Below are 14,550 nucleotides of genomic sequence, written 5' to 3'. Positions count from 1 at the left end.
GCACAGTCACACGTCTGGACCCTGAGAGCGTCAAAGCTATATTGTGAGGTGAAATTTTAACCCCGCGCTTTCCAATTCACCAAACAATTTTGCCCCTATCTACATAATGGGGAAAAAATGAAAGGAAAAGTGTTGGAGGCAAATTAACAGCTGCCAGATGTGAACAAGGGGGACTTAAAGAATGACAGCGATGGCACCAAAGAGTATATACTGTACAGTTGCTAAGGTGGGGCCCCAACATGGGATAATCACACCACCACGGGGATATGAACACACACACAAAATGCGCCACACACTACCACGTGCTCGAACACATATACCACCCTCAGTGCACATTTCACCACACATACACCAACCTCGCCACATAAAAGTAGAAACACAAAAGTCGCCGCTCAAAACTCGCCACGCGCAAAACTCTCCACATGCAAAACTCGCCACACGTGCAAAACTCGCCACACGCAAAACTTGCACACGCAGAAAAATTGCCACACGCAGAAAAATTGCCACATGCACAAAAGTTGCAACACATGCAAAAGTTGCCTCACACAAAACTTGCACATACTCAAAAGGCACCACACATAAAACTCGCCACGCGCAAAACTCGCCATGCGCAAAACTTGCTGCACACAACTTGCTACACTAACCTGTCACATGCAACTCGACACACAAAAAGTTGCTACACGCATGTCGCCACACAAAACTCATCTCACAAAAGTCCCTACATGCATGTCGCCACACGCAACTCAACACACACAACTTGACACACGAAACTCGCCCTAAAACACACACAAGTCTGGTATCCTTCAAAAATAAAAATCTGATTAATAAGCAGACAAACTACAAGAGCAACAAATGTACCATATAGGAATCCGGCAGCTGTCAGTCACATGACCAGTCTATTATGTGTATGTGTGAGCTAATATATACTGCCAGGGGGTGGGCTTACTGTTGGCTGGGGATTTATCAGGCTGCCATTTTAGCTTACAAATACTGAGGTAAAAATACTGACCAAATAACGTGTGAACGAGGGCTAATACAGGAGGAGATGACATACAGCTATATACTATATACAGGAGATGACACACAGGTATATACTATTTACAGGGGAGATGACACACAGGTATATACTATATACAGGAGGAGATGACACACAGATATATACTATATACAGGAGAGATGACACACAGGTATATACTATATAGAGGAGGAGATGACATACAGGTACATACTACATACAGGAGGAGATGACATACAGGTATATACTATATACAGGAGGAGATGACACACAGGTATATACTATATACAGGAGCAGATTACCTACAGGTATATAGTATATACAGGAGGAGATGACACAGGTATATGCTATGTATAGGAGGAGATGACATACAGGTATATACTATATACAGGAGATGACACACAGATATATACTATATATAGGTGAGATGACACACAGGTATATACTATATACAGGAGATTACATACAGGTATATCTAATATATAAAGCTGAATGTGTGTATGTATGTATGTGTGTATGTCCGGGATTGGCATCTGTACCGTCGCAGCTACAGCCACAAAATTTTGCACAGTCACACGTCTGGACCCCGAGAGCGTCATAGGCTATGTTGTGAGGTGAAATTTTAACCCCGCGCGTTCCAATTCACCAAACAATTTTGCTCCTATCTACATAATGGGGAAAAAGTGAAGGGAAAAGTGTTGGAGGAAAATTGACAGCTGCCAGATGTGAACAATGAGGACTTAAAGAATGAGAGCGATGGCGACAAAGAGTATATACCGTACAGTTGCTAAGGTGGGGCCCCGACATGGGATACTCACCACACACGGGGATATGAACACAAACACAAAATGCGCCACACACTACCACGTGCTTGAACACATATACCACCCTCAGCACACATTTCACCACACACACACACCAACCTCGCCACATAAAAGTCGAAACACAAAAGTCACCACTCAAAACTCGCTACATGCAAAACTCGCCATATGCAAAACTAGGCTCACGCAAAACTCGCCACACGTGCAAAACTCACCTCATGGAAAACTCACCTCATGCAAAACTTGCACACACAGAAAAATTGCCACATGTACAAAAGTTGCACCACATGCAAAAGTTGCCTCACACAAAACTTGCACATACTCAAAATGCACCACACATAAAACTCGCCACGCGCAAAACTCGCCATGCACAAATCTTGCTGCACACAACTTGCTACACTAACCTGTCACATGCAACTCAACACACAAAATGTTGCTACACGCATGTCGCCACACAAAACTCATCTCACAAAAGTCGCTACATGCATGTCGCCACACGCAACTCAACACACACAACTTGACACATAAAACTCGCCCTAAAACACACACAAGTCTGGTATTGTCCTTCAAAAATAAAAATCTGATTAATAAGCAAACTACAAGAGCAACAAATGTACCATATAGGAAATACGGCAGCTGTCAGTCACATGACCTGTCTATTATGTGTATGTGTGAGCTAATATATACTGCCAGGGGGGAGGGCTTCCTGTTGGCTGGGGATTTATCAGGCTGCCAATAGCAACCAATCACAGCTCAGCTTCTATTTTGCTACAGTTAATTAACCTGAGCTCTGATTGGTTAATATAGGCAACAAAGACATTCTCAGTATAACAAAGCTAATATATGTTGTGAAATGCTTCTATTTGCTTAGTTTTTGCCTTTTAATAATTACATTTCTATCTATTTGTTTTGTGGTTTTTGTGTGCAGAATAAATTTTTGTTAACACATTCTATTTTGCTAACAGCAGTCATTAACCCGGGCGAAGCCGGGTAGTACAGCTAGTTATATATAATGATGGTGAACATTATTTCCACATGTGGTAAAAACTCTAATATAAATTGTAATTCTTTACGAGTCTATGAGATCAGTAATAGAGAACATTTAAATGGTACCAATAATGAAGCCTGCTAAAATAAGGATAAACTTTTAGGACAATTTAGGGGACAGATCAGTTAATTAAACTAATACTATGTTGATTACAGTCAGTACAGCAGAAGATTAGTTTTCTTTTGAAGTGTCTTAAGCAGGGGCGGGATTTAATATATCAATATACTTGAAGTGATTCTGAAGCTTGATGACCCCGCTAAATCTCATATGTACAGCACATTAAAATCAAATGAAAAAAATGTTCAATGCTTTTTAAAGTATGTTGTAAATTAATAGAAGTCTTATTTCACATAATGAAATGTCATTTATTTCATACACTATAAATATAGCATCCTCTTGCAGCACTTTCCTCATACTGGTAATTAAAGCTCCAATTTCTATCACATTTTTCTGGAAAATAACTGAACTACGGTAATTCTCTTTCTGAAGTGATCATTCTCTCCCACTGGGACCTGAATATGTTTAGAATAGAATAGAAATAAAGCAATAAAATAGTTCAAACATGCGATATGAAAGCATAAAAGACACACATTACATACCTTTGGGATATTCAGCCAGAACATTACGTGTTAAGCAGACCTTCCCAATCACGTCGTCACGGCTAGAAAAAGAAGAAAGTCAGATTTTTAACTGTATTTCTATTTCTGTTATCTGCAGGCTGCTGCTCTATTCTTATTTGGCCATAATGAAAATAAGCACTATGGAACTGATTCATTAAGACTGTCGATTTATACACCAGTCTCAAAGAAGGAAGTCTTGTTCACTAAGAGTGTTCTTCTTTAAGACAGGCTGGAGCGAGCCGCCCGCCCCCCTACCCTGGGCGGCATACGAGGAAGCCGCCATGACAGTGGTTTGGAGCATGAAGAAGGGGGGCGTGGGGTTTGCTCCTAGGGGTGGGTAATGTTGGTTAGAGAGGGGTATAATGGGAGCGGGTGGGAGGAGCTGTACACTTCCCGCTCTGTAATCGTGTGAGCAGGAAGCACGTACCAGCGCTGAGCATGGCAGCCATTGAGCAGGTGCTTGCTCAGCTTCGGTCTGCGGCGGCGTCGCAGCCTCCCGGCTGGTTGGAGGCCCAGGTAGCAGGCATCCTGGGCGGGAGCAGCGACGGCGGTGGCAGCGGCAGCAGTGCTGTTTCTCCAGCGGCGGTGTCTGGTGAGCGGAGATCCCGGCGTGTGCGCCCCCCTCAGCGCCTATCTCCTGATGCCGCCCCGGCGTCCCAGCGGCGGCGCAGGAGCCCCTCACGGGACCCTCCGGGCCGCGTGCCTGCGGCCAAGCGCCCCAGCAGGCCGCGGTCCGGGAGGAATCCACCTGCCGCGCTGGGACATGCGGCGGCAGTTGGGCCTTCCCCCCCATCACTCCGGGGGACTGGGCCCACGCGCGCCAGAGCGGCTGCAGTACAAAATGATGTCACGGCGGGCTGCGGCGGTGTCGCCCCGCCTGGGCGGCCTGGTTCCGGCGGCAACACGAGACGGCGGGGGAGCATCCCAGCGTCGGCTGCGGGCGGCGCCCCAGACCCAGCGGGGCGTCTGGATTCGGCCGGGGTATCCTATTCCCCTCACTCATCTGCGACCGGGCCCGCACCTCCTCCTGTTTTGGCGGCAGATGGCAGCGTTCTGGACAGCGGGTCCGGGTCTGGGCCTGCCGGTTTCCTGGTGGCATCATCGAACGTCGGGGTCAGCACGGGGGTCGGACCAGCTGGAGCGGTGAGGAGCGAAGTCCACGTCCGAGGTGAAGCAAGGACGACTGCGGGATCAAGAGACGGCTGGATGGCGACGGCGTCGGCGGCTGGGGGGAACACAGCTCCCCTGCAGCCTGGTGAGAACTCATCTATGTTTTGTTTGTCCCCGGCGTCTTCGCCGACAACTTTGATTTCGGTAGATCGTGTTGGGGGGTATGTAGAGCGGGATGGTGGGGTTGGTTTGCGGGCAGATTCGGGTAGTGCAGGGGTGGGCGAGCTGTTGGCGGGGGTACGGGAGTTGTTGTTGCGTTTGGGCAGTAGCGGGCCAGGGCCGTCCCCATTGTCAGCTTGGGTCGGATCGTCTGGTCCAGGGTTGGCGTTGTTGGGCAGCAGTTCGGTTGATCAGGGCACGTCAGCTGGGCCGGTCTCGGTATCTGTGCAGACCGAAAAAGAGAAGGAGGGGGGCATTAAGCTTGATGATAAGGCGCGCGGCGAAGTGTATGTGTGCTTTGAAGGGCCGTTGGGGGCGCACTTGAAGAAGGAGGTGCGTGAAAAGATCTGGAAGGACGAGTACGTGTAGATATTTTCACTTTTGCCGTTGGAGAAATTTAACCTTGATAAGAGTAAAAAGGAGGACAGTAAGAAGGAGGACGAGGAAAAGCGGCGTTGGCGTCTTATTCCTCAGACGTTTGTGAATTGGCTTCAGGCTTTCGCAATTTTGGCAAGTGTTATTGGCGAGAAGGCTCCTGAGAATTGCTCAGCTTTATTTTGTTACATGGACTCCATAGGGGAGGCGCATAGGGCTTATGGCGGTCAAGCTTGGCTACGATACGACGAGCAGTTTCGGCAGCGGAAGGCGGTTCGTCCTGCGATCCGGTGGGATCAGAAGGACATTGGCTTATGGTTGCGTGTGATGGCACCAACGAAGTTTGGTCACTCCTTTCCAAGTGGGGCCGGAACTTCCGGCCAAGGCACTGGGCAGGGATCCTCTTCAGGAGCCGGGGGTCAGTCAGGACAGTCCAGCAGTCAGAAGCATGGCGTGTGTTGGCAGTTCAATGAGGGCCAGTGTAAGTTCGGGGCGACTTGCAAGTTCAAGCATCTGTGCTCGCACTGCAACGGCGCTTCCCACGGAGCCTCGAAGTGTTTTAAGAAGAAAGGGAAGCCAGAGGGTAATTCCAAAGGGGGTGACTCCGGTGAGGCTGGACGCGATGGTCCCTTATCTAGATAGGTTCCCTGATAGGGAGAGGGCAGAGTTGCTCCGGGCTGGGTTTAGCGTTGGTTTTTGCATACCTGCCCCGGGTTTTGTTGTACCTCCGACCTTAAAGAATCTCAGATCGGCTGGTTTACACGCATCTGTCGTGTCTGAAAAGCTAAGTAAGGAGGTGGCTCTAGGAAGGATGTCGGGTCCGTTTCCCACTCCTCCTTTGGATGATTTGGTGATTTCGCCTTTGGGCGTGGTGCCCAAGAAAGAACCCAATAAGTTCCGTCTCATCCATCATTTGTCATACCCGAAGGGGAGGTCTGTTAATGACGGGATTGATCCGGAGCTCTGTTCGGTGGTTTATACTTCGTTTGACGAGGCGGCCAGGTGGGTGCGCAGTTGCGGTAGGGGAGCATTGTTGGCTAAGACCGATATTGAGTCGGCCTTTCGTTTGTTGCCGGTTCACTCTGATAGCGTGAGGTTGTTAGGTTGTTATTGGGACGGCGGGTTTTATGTTGACCGTTGTTTGCCGATGGGTTGTTCACTGTCGTGCGCTTATTTTGAGGCTTTCAGTTCCTTTTTGGAGTGGGCGGTGCGAGATGTGTCGGGTTTGGACTCAGTGATTCATTATTTGGACGACTTCTTGTGTATAGGCCCCGACCAGTCTCAGTGTTGTGAGGTCCTGTTAAGAACGGTTGTTTGGGTCGCTGAGCGTTTCGGGGTCCCGCTGGCTCCGGGCAAGACAGAGGGTCCGTGCACGAGTCTGTCCTTTTTGGGTATCATCATTGATTCCGTAAAGTGGGAGTTCAGGTTGCCGGTGGATAAGGTGTTGGGTCTGAGAGAGGAGGTGGCCCGAGCTAGACGTTTGAAAAAATTGCCGCTGCGCGATGTGCAGTCATTGTTGGGGAAATTGAACTTTGCGTGCCGAATTATTCCCATGGGGAGAATTTTTTCTCGTAGGCTGGCTAGCGCTACGGCTGGGATCACTGCCCCTCACCATTTTGTTCGTTTGTCGGCCGAGCACAAGGCCGACTTGGAGGTTTGGGACCGTTTTTTGTCTTGTTACAACGGGCGTTCCTTGTTGATGGAGGAAGTAGTGGGTAACGCTGACTTGGACTTGTTTACCGACGCCTCAGGGGGTATTGGCTTTGGGGCCTTTTTCAAGGGTCGCTGGTGCGCGGCTAGATGGCCGGAAGCCTGGTTTGAAGCAGGGTTGGTACGGAACATCACTTTGTTGGAGATTTTTCCGATTTTGGTGGCAGTGCAGATTTGGGGCGACAATTTTCGGAATAAAAGGGTTCGTTTTCATTCTGATAACATGGCGGTTGTGTGTGCAATTAACAGTTTGTCGACGGCATCGCCCCCGGTGATTAGAGTTCTTCGGCAGTTGGTTTTGTCTTGCTTATCCTTGAATGCTTATTTTACGGCATCACACGTGCCTGGTGTTAATAATTGCATTGCCGATTCTTTGTCTCGTTTCCAGTGGGAGCGTTTTCGGTCGCTGGCGCCGGACGCCGAGGAGACGGGGCTGGAATGCCCAGCGGAACTCTGGAGCGTGGTGTCCGGGCTGCAGAGCCTCTAATTCAAGCTTCTTTGGCGCAGAGTACGTGGTCGGCTTATCAGGCGGTATGGAGCACTTGGGAGGATTGGTTGGCGGCTTGCAGCGTTGGGGGTGCTGGTTCGGACCAGGTGGGGGCGTTGTTGTTGTGGTTACGACATGGGGCGGATCAGGGATGGTCGCCAGCGAAGGTTGATAGGACCTTAGCGGGTCTAGCTTTTGGTTTTAGGCTTCGGGGCCTACAGGATTTGACAAAGGCCTTTTTGGTAAAGCAAGCTGCGAAGGGGCTGAGGAGATCAGGTAGCCGAGGCGATTGCAGGCGCCCGGTGTCCTTCGAGATGTTGGAGCGGTTGGGGGTACGCCTGGGTGATATTTGCGTTTCCAGCTTTGAGGTTGCGCTTTTTCGCTTGGCATTTTCGTTGGCCTTTTATGGGGCTTTGAGGGTTGGAGAGTTGGTGTCTCCTTCTACGGTTCGCCAAGGGGGCCTGTGGGCGGGGGACTTTTTTTGTTTTTGAAGGGTCACTGCAGTTTTGGATTCGGAAGTCTAAGACTGATCAAACGGGGCGGGGTAAGAAGGTGGTTTTGGGCGCTGTTCCTGGTTCTGTTTTGTGTCCTGTCCGCTGCTGGCAGGATTTTGTTAGTTTTCACCCGCCTGGCAATGGGCCTTTGTTGCATCATGAGGACGGATCTTTCCTGTCCAGATACCAGTTTGTAGCGGTTTTTCGGCAATGTTTGGAGGCCATCGGGGTGGATTCTGCCAGGTTCGCTTCCCATTCGTTTCGGATCGGGGCCGCTACTGAGGCGGCGCGGAACGGTTTGGCTCCTGCCGTGGTGCAGAGGATTGGGCGGTGGGAGTCCGGCCGCTACCGGAGTTATGTGAGGCCTTGAGCAGATGGGGTCGGTTCGTTCTTTTCTGTTTTTAGTGCTTGTCTAAGTTAATCATGTTTTTTCAGGTTCGCCCTCGCTGTTGGTGTGGATTGTCGGCCACTCTTATGTGTACTGGGGCGCAAAGCAGGCAGACGTCCGGCAGGACGGAAGACAGCTTGGTTTCTCCAGGGAGGTGGCCGTCATCAGGTGGTTGGGGTTTCGGGGCTTAGGGTGGAACAGAGTCCTGGAAGAGGTACACAATGGTGTTTGTCTGGACAGGCCTCCCGACATTTTGGTTCTACACGTCGGGGGTAACGACTTGGGTGTTCGTCCTTGTCGGGAGCTGATCCGGGACATTAAACACGACATGCTTCGGTTATGGGTTTCTTTCCGGGAAATGTCCATTGTGTGGTCTGAGATTGTCCCTCGCACATCTTGGAGGCACGCCAGGTCGGTGGACAAGATAAATAAAGCCCGCATCAAGGTGAATCGGGCTGTGTCGAGTTTTGTCGTACGGAACGGGGGCTTAGCCGTACGTCATTTGGAGTTGGAACAGGGCGGTGATCAATTTCTTTTGGGCGATGGTGTTCATCTGAACGCGGTGGGCATTGATTTGTGGGCCCTGGGGTTGCAGTCTGGAATTGAGCGGGCTATAGCGGTTAAGGTTGGTGGGGTCTCGGGTACTTGAGGGGGTCAAGTATCCTCGTGGTGGCGGGGGGAGGGGTCCTTGGAGTTGGTGCTAAATTGGCCTGGGGGGTCCGTCGGGATACGGAGTCTCCAGTTGGTAGAAGTTTTGGTTGCGGGTCTGGTGATTTGGGGGAATCTTGGTATAGTGGGCCAGATTCCTAAGTTGGAAGTGGACAAGGGTAACCCTTCGGGGTTGTTTGGTGCTCTCGAGCCTGTGGGGTAACGGCTGAGAGTAATCTACGGTTGGTATCTTGTCCACTTGTTATACTATGGTTGACACCAGACTTTTAGCTTCAAGGACCCCTTCCCGGCTCATGTTATGTTTATATGTTTGTTAGTTTGTAATAAAGGCCGCTGTGGCCATTTATATCCAACTTGAGACTCTTGTTGTCATTTGGAGGTTGGGAAGGAAAAGGGTCGGTGACTCTTGGGAAGGTACTTATTCATGGTAGTCGACGATACCAATGTCAAGGAATTTGGCCCATTTTTCAACTGCCACTGCCATAATGTGGTGGTGCACCATCTTGAGAGTCAGGTCCGAGCATTCCTACATGAACAGTTTCCTGGAAAGTGGATTGATCTTCGTGGGCCAGTTGAATGGCCACCAAGGTCTCCCGATCTGACCCCCTTAGACTTTTACCTTTGGGGTCATCTGAAGACAATTGTCTATGCTGTGAAGATACGAGATGTGCAGCATCTGAAACAATGGATACTGGAAGCCTGTGATAGCATTTCGTCTGCGGTGTTGCTATCCATCCATATTACATTAAAACCAAGCACACCATTGTTTTACTTGAGGAATTCTCAATAAGTCTGATGTGTCACATGACCCTCTTCCCATTGAAAAAAATAAAGTTGGATCCAAAATGGCTGACTACAAAATGGCCACCATGGTCACCACCCATCTTGAAAAATGTCCCCCCTCCCATATACTAATGTGCTACAAACAGGAAGCTGATATCACCAACCATTCTCACTTTATTTAGGTGTATCTATATAAATGGCCTACCCTGTATATGAGGGGCTGCATTATACCCTATGAGGGGGCTGCATTACATTCTATGGGGGCTGCATTATACCCTATGAGTGGGCTACATTATATTCTCGGGGGTGCATTATACCCTATGAGGGGGCTGTATTATACCCTATGAGCGGGCTACATTATACTTTATGAGGAGGCTACATTATATTCTATGTGCGAGCTGCATTATATTCTATGTGTGGGCTGCATTATACTATTTGAGGGGGCTACATTATATTCTATGAGGGACTGCATTATACCCTATGAGGGGGCTGCATTACACCCTATAAGGGGGCTAAATTATATTCTATGGAGGAGGGGCTGCGTTATACTCTATGAAGGTCTACAATATATTCTCTGGGGGGCTGCATTATGCTATATGAGGGGAGCTGCATTATACCCTATGAGGAGGCTACCTTATATTCTATGGGGGGAAGCATTATACCCTATGAAGGGGCTGCATTATACTCTATAGGCGGCTGCTTTATACTATATTAGGTGGCTGCATTATACCCTATGATGGGGGTGAATTATACCCTATAAAGGGGCTGCATTATACTCTACAAGGGGGCTTCATTATACTCTCTGATGGGTGCTGCATTTTATTATATGGGGGGCTATATTATATTCTATGAGGGGGGCTGCATTATATTATATGAGGAGACTACATTATATTCTATGAGGGGGCTACCCCAACCCCTGCTATATCACGTGATGTGTACTACCTTAAATTATACCCTGATATTAGCGTGTTTTACCGCACAGTTGGTGGTCTTGTATTTATTTCTATGTAGCTACATAGTGGGCCCCAAGAATAATTTTCTCTGGTGGGCCCAGGTGCTCCAGTCCGACGCTGGTGACACAAGACCTTTGTAACCAATTTCTAGTTCTAGTTGTGCTGTGATAATATCACTGAGGTCTCTACTGTGGACAGTGAGTGACTGCAGTGGTCACGTCACATTAACATTATTATTGGAGTAGGAAAAGTTAGTCCGGAGGTGGACTAGGGACATGTTGGAGCAGGAGTGACAGGGGACTGTTATAGTATTAGCCTTTTAAAGGCAATCTGTCAGCAGATGTTTGTGACCTAATCTAAGAGCAATATAATGTGGAGACAGAGACCCTGATTGATGCTATGCGTAACTTACTGACTTGCTTGCTGCAGTTGTGATACAATAGCTATTTTATCAGCAGGAGATATCACTATAGGACTAGTAAGCCTATTGTGATATTCATGAGCTCTGTATAACCCCGCCCACACCACTGTCTTTCTATGTACACCGTATATGGGCATAATGCTGCGAATGAGTGCTGTGGGCGTAGTTATACAGAGCTCAACATTCAGAGAAATGCTAGATCTGTAGCAGATAAAACAGTGATCAAAATAACAGCAAGTAGAACAGCAAGTGACACATTACTGCAATGAGGGTCTATGCCCCTACAACATGCTGCTTTCATGGGATGGGATAGCAAAGACCTGGCGACAGATTCCCGTAAAATATTTTCTATGATTAACAGCGGTTTATAAAAATATTTCTGGCCAATCTAATAGCCACAACAAAATCATGGCAGAATTGACTTGCTGCAGGTCAGAAAATGCACCATGCCCTTAAAGGGAATCAGTCACAACTTTTTTTGCTACGTAATCTGAGAGCACCATAATATAGGATCAGAGACCCTGATTAAAGGGAACCTGTCACCCCCAAAATGGAAGATGAGCTAAGCCCACCAGCATCAGGGGCTTATCTACAGCATTCTGTAATGCTGTAGATAAGCCCCCGATGTATCCTGAAAGATGAGAAAAAGAGGTTAGATTATACTCACCCAGGGGCGGTCCCGGTCCGGTTCTGGTCCGATGGGCATCGTGGTCCGGTCCGGGGCCTCCCATCTTCTTACTATGATGTCCTCTTCTTGTCTTCATGCTGCGGCTCCGGCGCAGGCGTACTTTATCTGTTCTGTTGAGGGCAGAGCAAAGTACTGCAGTGCACAGGCGCTGGGCCTCTCTGACCTTTCCCGGAGCCTGCACACTGCAGTACTTTGCTCTGCCCTCAACAGGGCAGACAAAGTACACCTGCGTCGGGGCACGAAGACAAGAAGAGGACGTCATCGTAAGAAGATGGGAGGCCCTGGACCAGACCGCGACGCCCATCGGACCGGACCGCAGTGGGACCGCCCTTGGGTGAGTATAATCTAACCTCTTTTTCTCATCTTTCAGGATACATCGGGGGCTTATCTACAGCATTACAGAATGCTGTAGATAAGCCCCTGATGCCGGTGGGCTTAGCTCATCTTCGATTTTGGGGGGTGACAGGTTCCCTTTAAAGCAATGTGTCACTTAATGGGCTTTATTTTGCTTTTTCAATACATTCAGTGTTTTATTAGCAGGAGATTATTACTGCAGGACACCAGGCCTCATGCTGCCTAGTCCAACCACTTTCCCAGCACTAGTAACTCTCTGTCATTATACAGTGTGCACAGGAATCTGTGGTGTGGACGAGATCTACAGCTGCACCCAGTACACTAAGTAATACATCACTGGAATCAGAGTTTCTGTCCCTACCTCATGGTGCTGTCTGGTCACATAGCAAAAATCTAAATAGATTTTCTTTCATTTTAAATAGATATTAATTGTTTTTAAAGGAAACAAGCATTGAAAATTTGTTGCAATTCAGCAACATGTAAATTAATACTTATATTTTTTTTATGCACTACTATAAAATACTGATGAAAAATACTGATTAAATCTTCACCATATAAAAGAAGCCCATGAGTGAAAGAGAATAGCTTTATTTTACTAGCGTATATTACCTAGTTGGTTTTTAATAGTGTGGGAAAATGATCTTACGAACACACAACAATCTAGTTAAATAATTTACAATGAATGCTGAAAAATGTGATGTCTTCCATTATTCATGCATTACCTAAGTGCATCTTCATCCATAACATAGAAGGATACCGAATGGAAATTAGGTGGTAAGTGGACCTTGTATTCTTCTCCCCAAAACGGTGTAAGGGTTTTCCAAACAGTTGCTGTCCTAAGGAAAAACAAATTGTGTACTTAGAATAATCTGTAAAAATAAGTCACTTGAATGTGCTTTACCATTAAAAATAAGAGGATTATATTTCTCATTATTAGAGATTTTCTATATTCACTTTTGCTTTACTGTGGACTTTTCATAACACTGACAGAATGCTAAGATATTCTAGATATAAAACAAGTCTTGTTTTAAATGTTTTTTTAAACAATGAAATGCATATTTACTGAGAAGTATCTCTTCATTTAAAAACTATTCCTTATGGTTTTTTAAGCTGTAGAATATCTGTCAACTTGATCAACTAATGCTTTAATCCCGAGAATGTGATAGAAATGGGCGTCATCACATATTTCAAGCTGCAATCAGTTCTAGTCATGTGTCAGGACAGGCTGCAGCCTGAAGAATTACCCCTAAAAATATATGTTTCAACTGTTAGGGTATGTTTCCACGTTCAGTATTTGCTGCGGATTGGACGCTGCGTACAGCCACAGCGTCCAATCCACAGCGGCCAGATGTTACAGCCTAGTGGAGGGGATTGGTTACCTTCAAGAGAGTGTTATCTATAGATGATGTGTTCTTGTCTCCCTGCATAAGTTGCTATCAGATAACTTTTGTTAAGTCAAAGTAGGTGTTAACCCATTAACTGCCAAATATTTTGTCTAACAAACAGGCAACAGCAGCAAAACAGCCACTGGGACTCAAACATATTACCCAAGCATGCAAAAGAGGCTCGGATAACACGTTATCCAAACATGTTCACTCATCACTGATCAGCAGCTTTGGAGCGTTAGGAAATATACAAACATATATGGAATATTTTTATATATATATATTACTTCTAAATAACTACTAAAGAACAGTGAATAAATTAGTATTACCCTGATCCAGTGGCCAGGTCAGTATTTCATAGTTGCTGGATGGGAGCCCTGAGAGCCGTCTCCTAACTGCTGGCATATATGGCTCCTGTTTTGGTTACCCAGCTTGGCATAAAGTCGTATGCGCATCACAATGGAACAATGACACTGTCTTAGGGTACCGTCTCACTATACGATTTACCAACGATCACGACCTGCGATACGACCTGGTCGTGATCGTTGGTAAGTCGTTGTGTGGTCGCTGGGGAGCTGTCACACAGACCGCTCTCCAGCAACCAACGATGCCGAGGTTCGCTGGTAACCAGGGTAAACATCGGGTTACTAAGCGCAGGGCCGCGCAGGAACGCATCGCTGGATCGCTGTCACACACAACGATCCAGCGATGACAGCGGGAGATCCAGCGACGAAAGAAAGTTTCAAACGATCTGCTACGACGTACGATTCTCAGCAGGGTCCCTGATCGCTGCTGCGTGTCAGACACTGCGAGATCGTAACTATATCGCTAGAGCGTCACGAATCGTACCGTCGTAGCGATGAAAATGCCACTGTGTGACGGTACCCTTAGTCAATCAAAAGAGGAGCCATGGATGTTATCAAGTGTGCGTGGGGGGCTACCTTCCTGTGGCCACGGACTACTGACCTGGCTGCTGAACCAGTGACCTGTGAATCGATTCGCTCTTGTAT

The 14,550-nt window shown here is 47.5% G+C and overlaps 1 protein-coding gene across 4 annotated transcripts in view; it reads right to left on the bottom strand.

Annotated features, from left to right (window-relative positions):
- Positions 1-14,550, bottom strand: part of LOC143816198 (ras GTPase-activating protein 4-like) — a 323,951-nt gene that overhangs the window by 127,267 nt on the left and 182,134 nt on the right. For 2 of the 4 annotated variants that reach the window (XM_077296292.1, XM_077296295.1), the window contains exons 3-4: positions 12,878-12,991; positions 3,484-3,545 (exon numbers count right to left, since the gene is read on the bottom strand). In XM_077296292.1, the coding sequence (XP_077152407.1) occupies positions 3,484-3,545; positions 12,878-12,991 (176 nt within the window). The remainder of the gene's footprint in view (positions 1-3,483; positions 3,546-12,877; positions 12,992-14,550) is intronic. The other 2 variants (XM_077296293.1, XM_077296294.1) reach the window with 1 other exon arrangement.

The sequence above is a fragment of the Ranitomeya variabilis genome, chromosome 3, assembly GCF_051348905.1.
Source record: "Ranitomeya variabilis isolate aRanVar5 chromosome 3, aRanVar5.hap1, whole genome shotgun sequence".
Taxonomy (NCBI): Eukaryota; Metazoa; Chordata; class Amphibia; order Anura; family Dendrobatidae; genus Ranitomeya; species Ranitomeya variabilis.
This window is presented reverse-complemented; position numbering and strand designations above follow the sequence as displayed.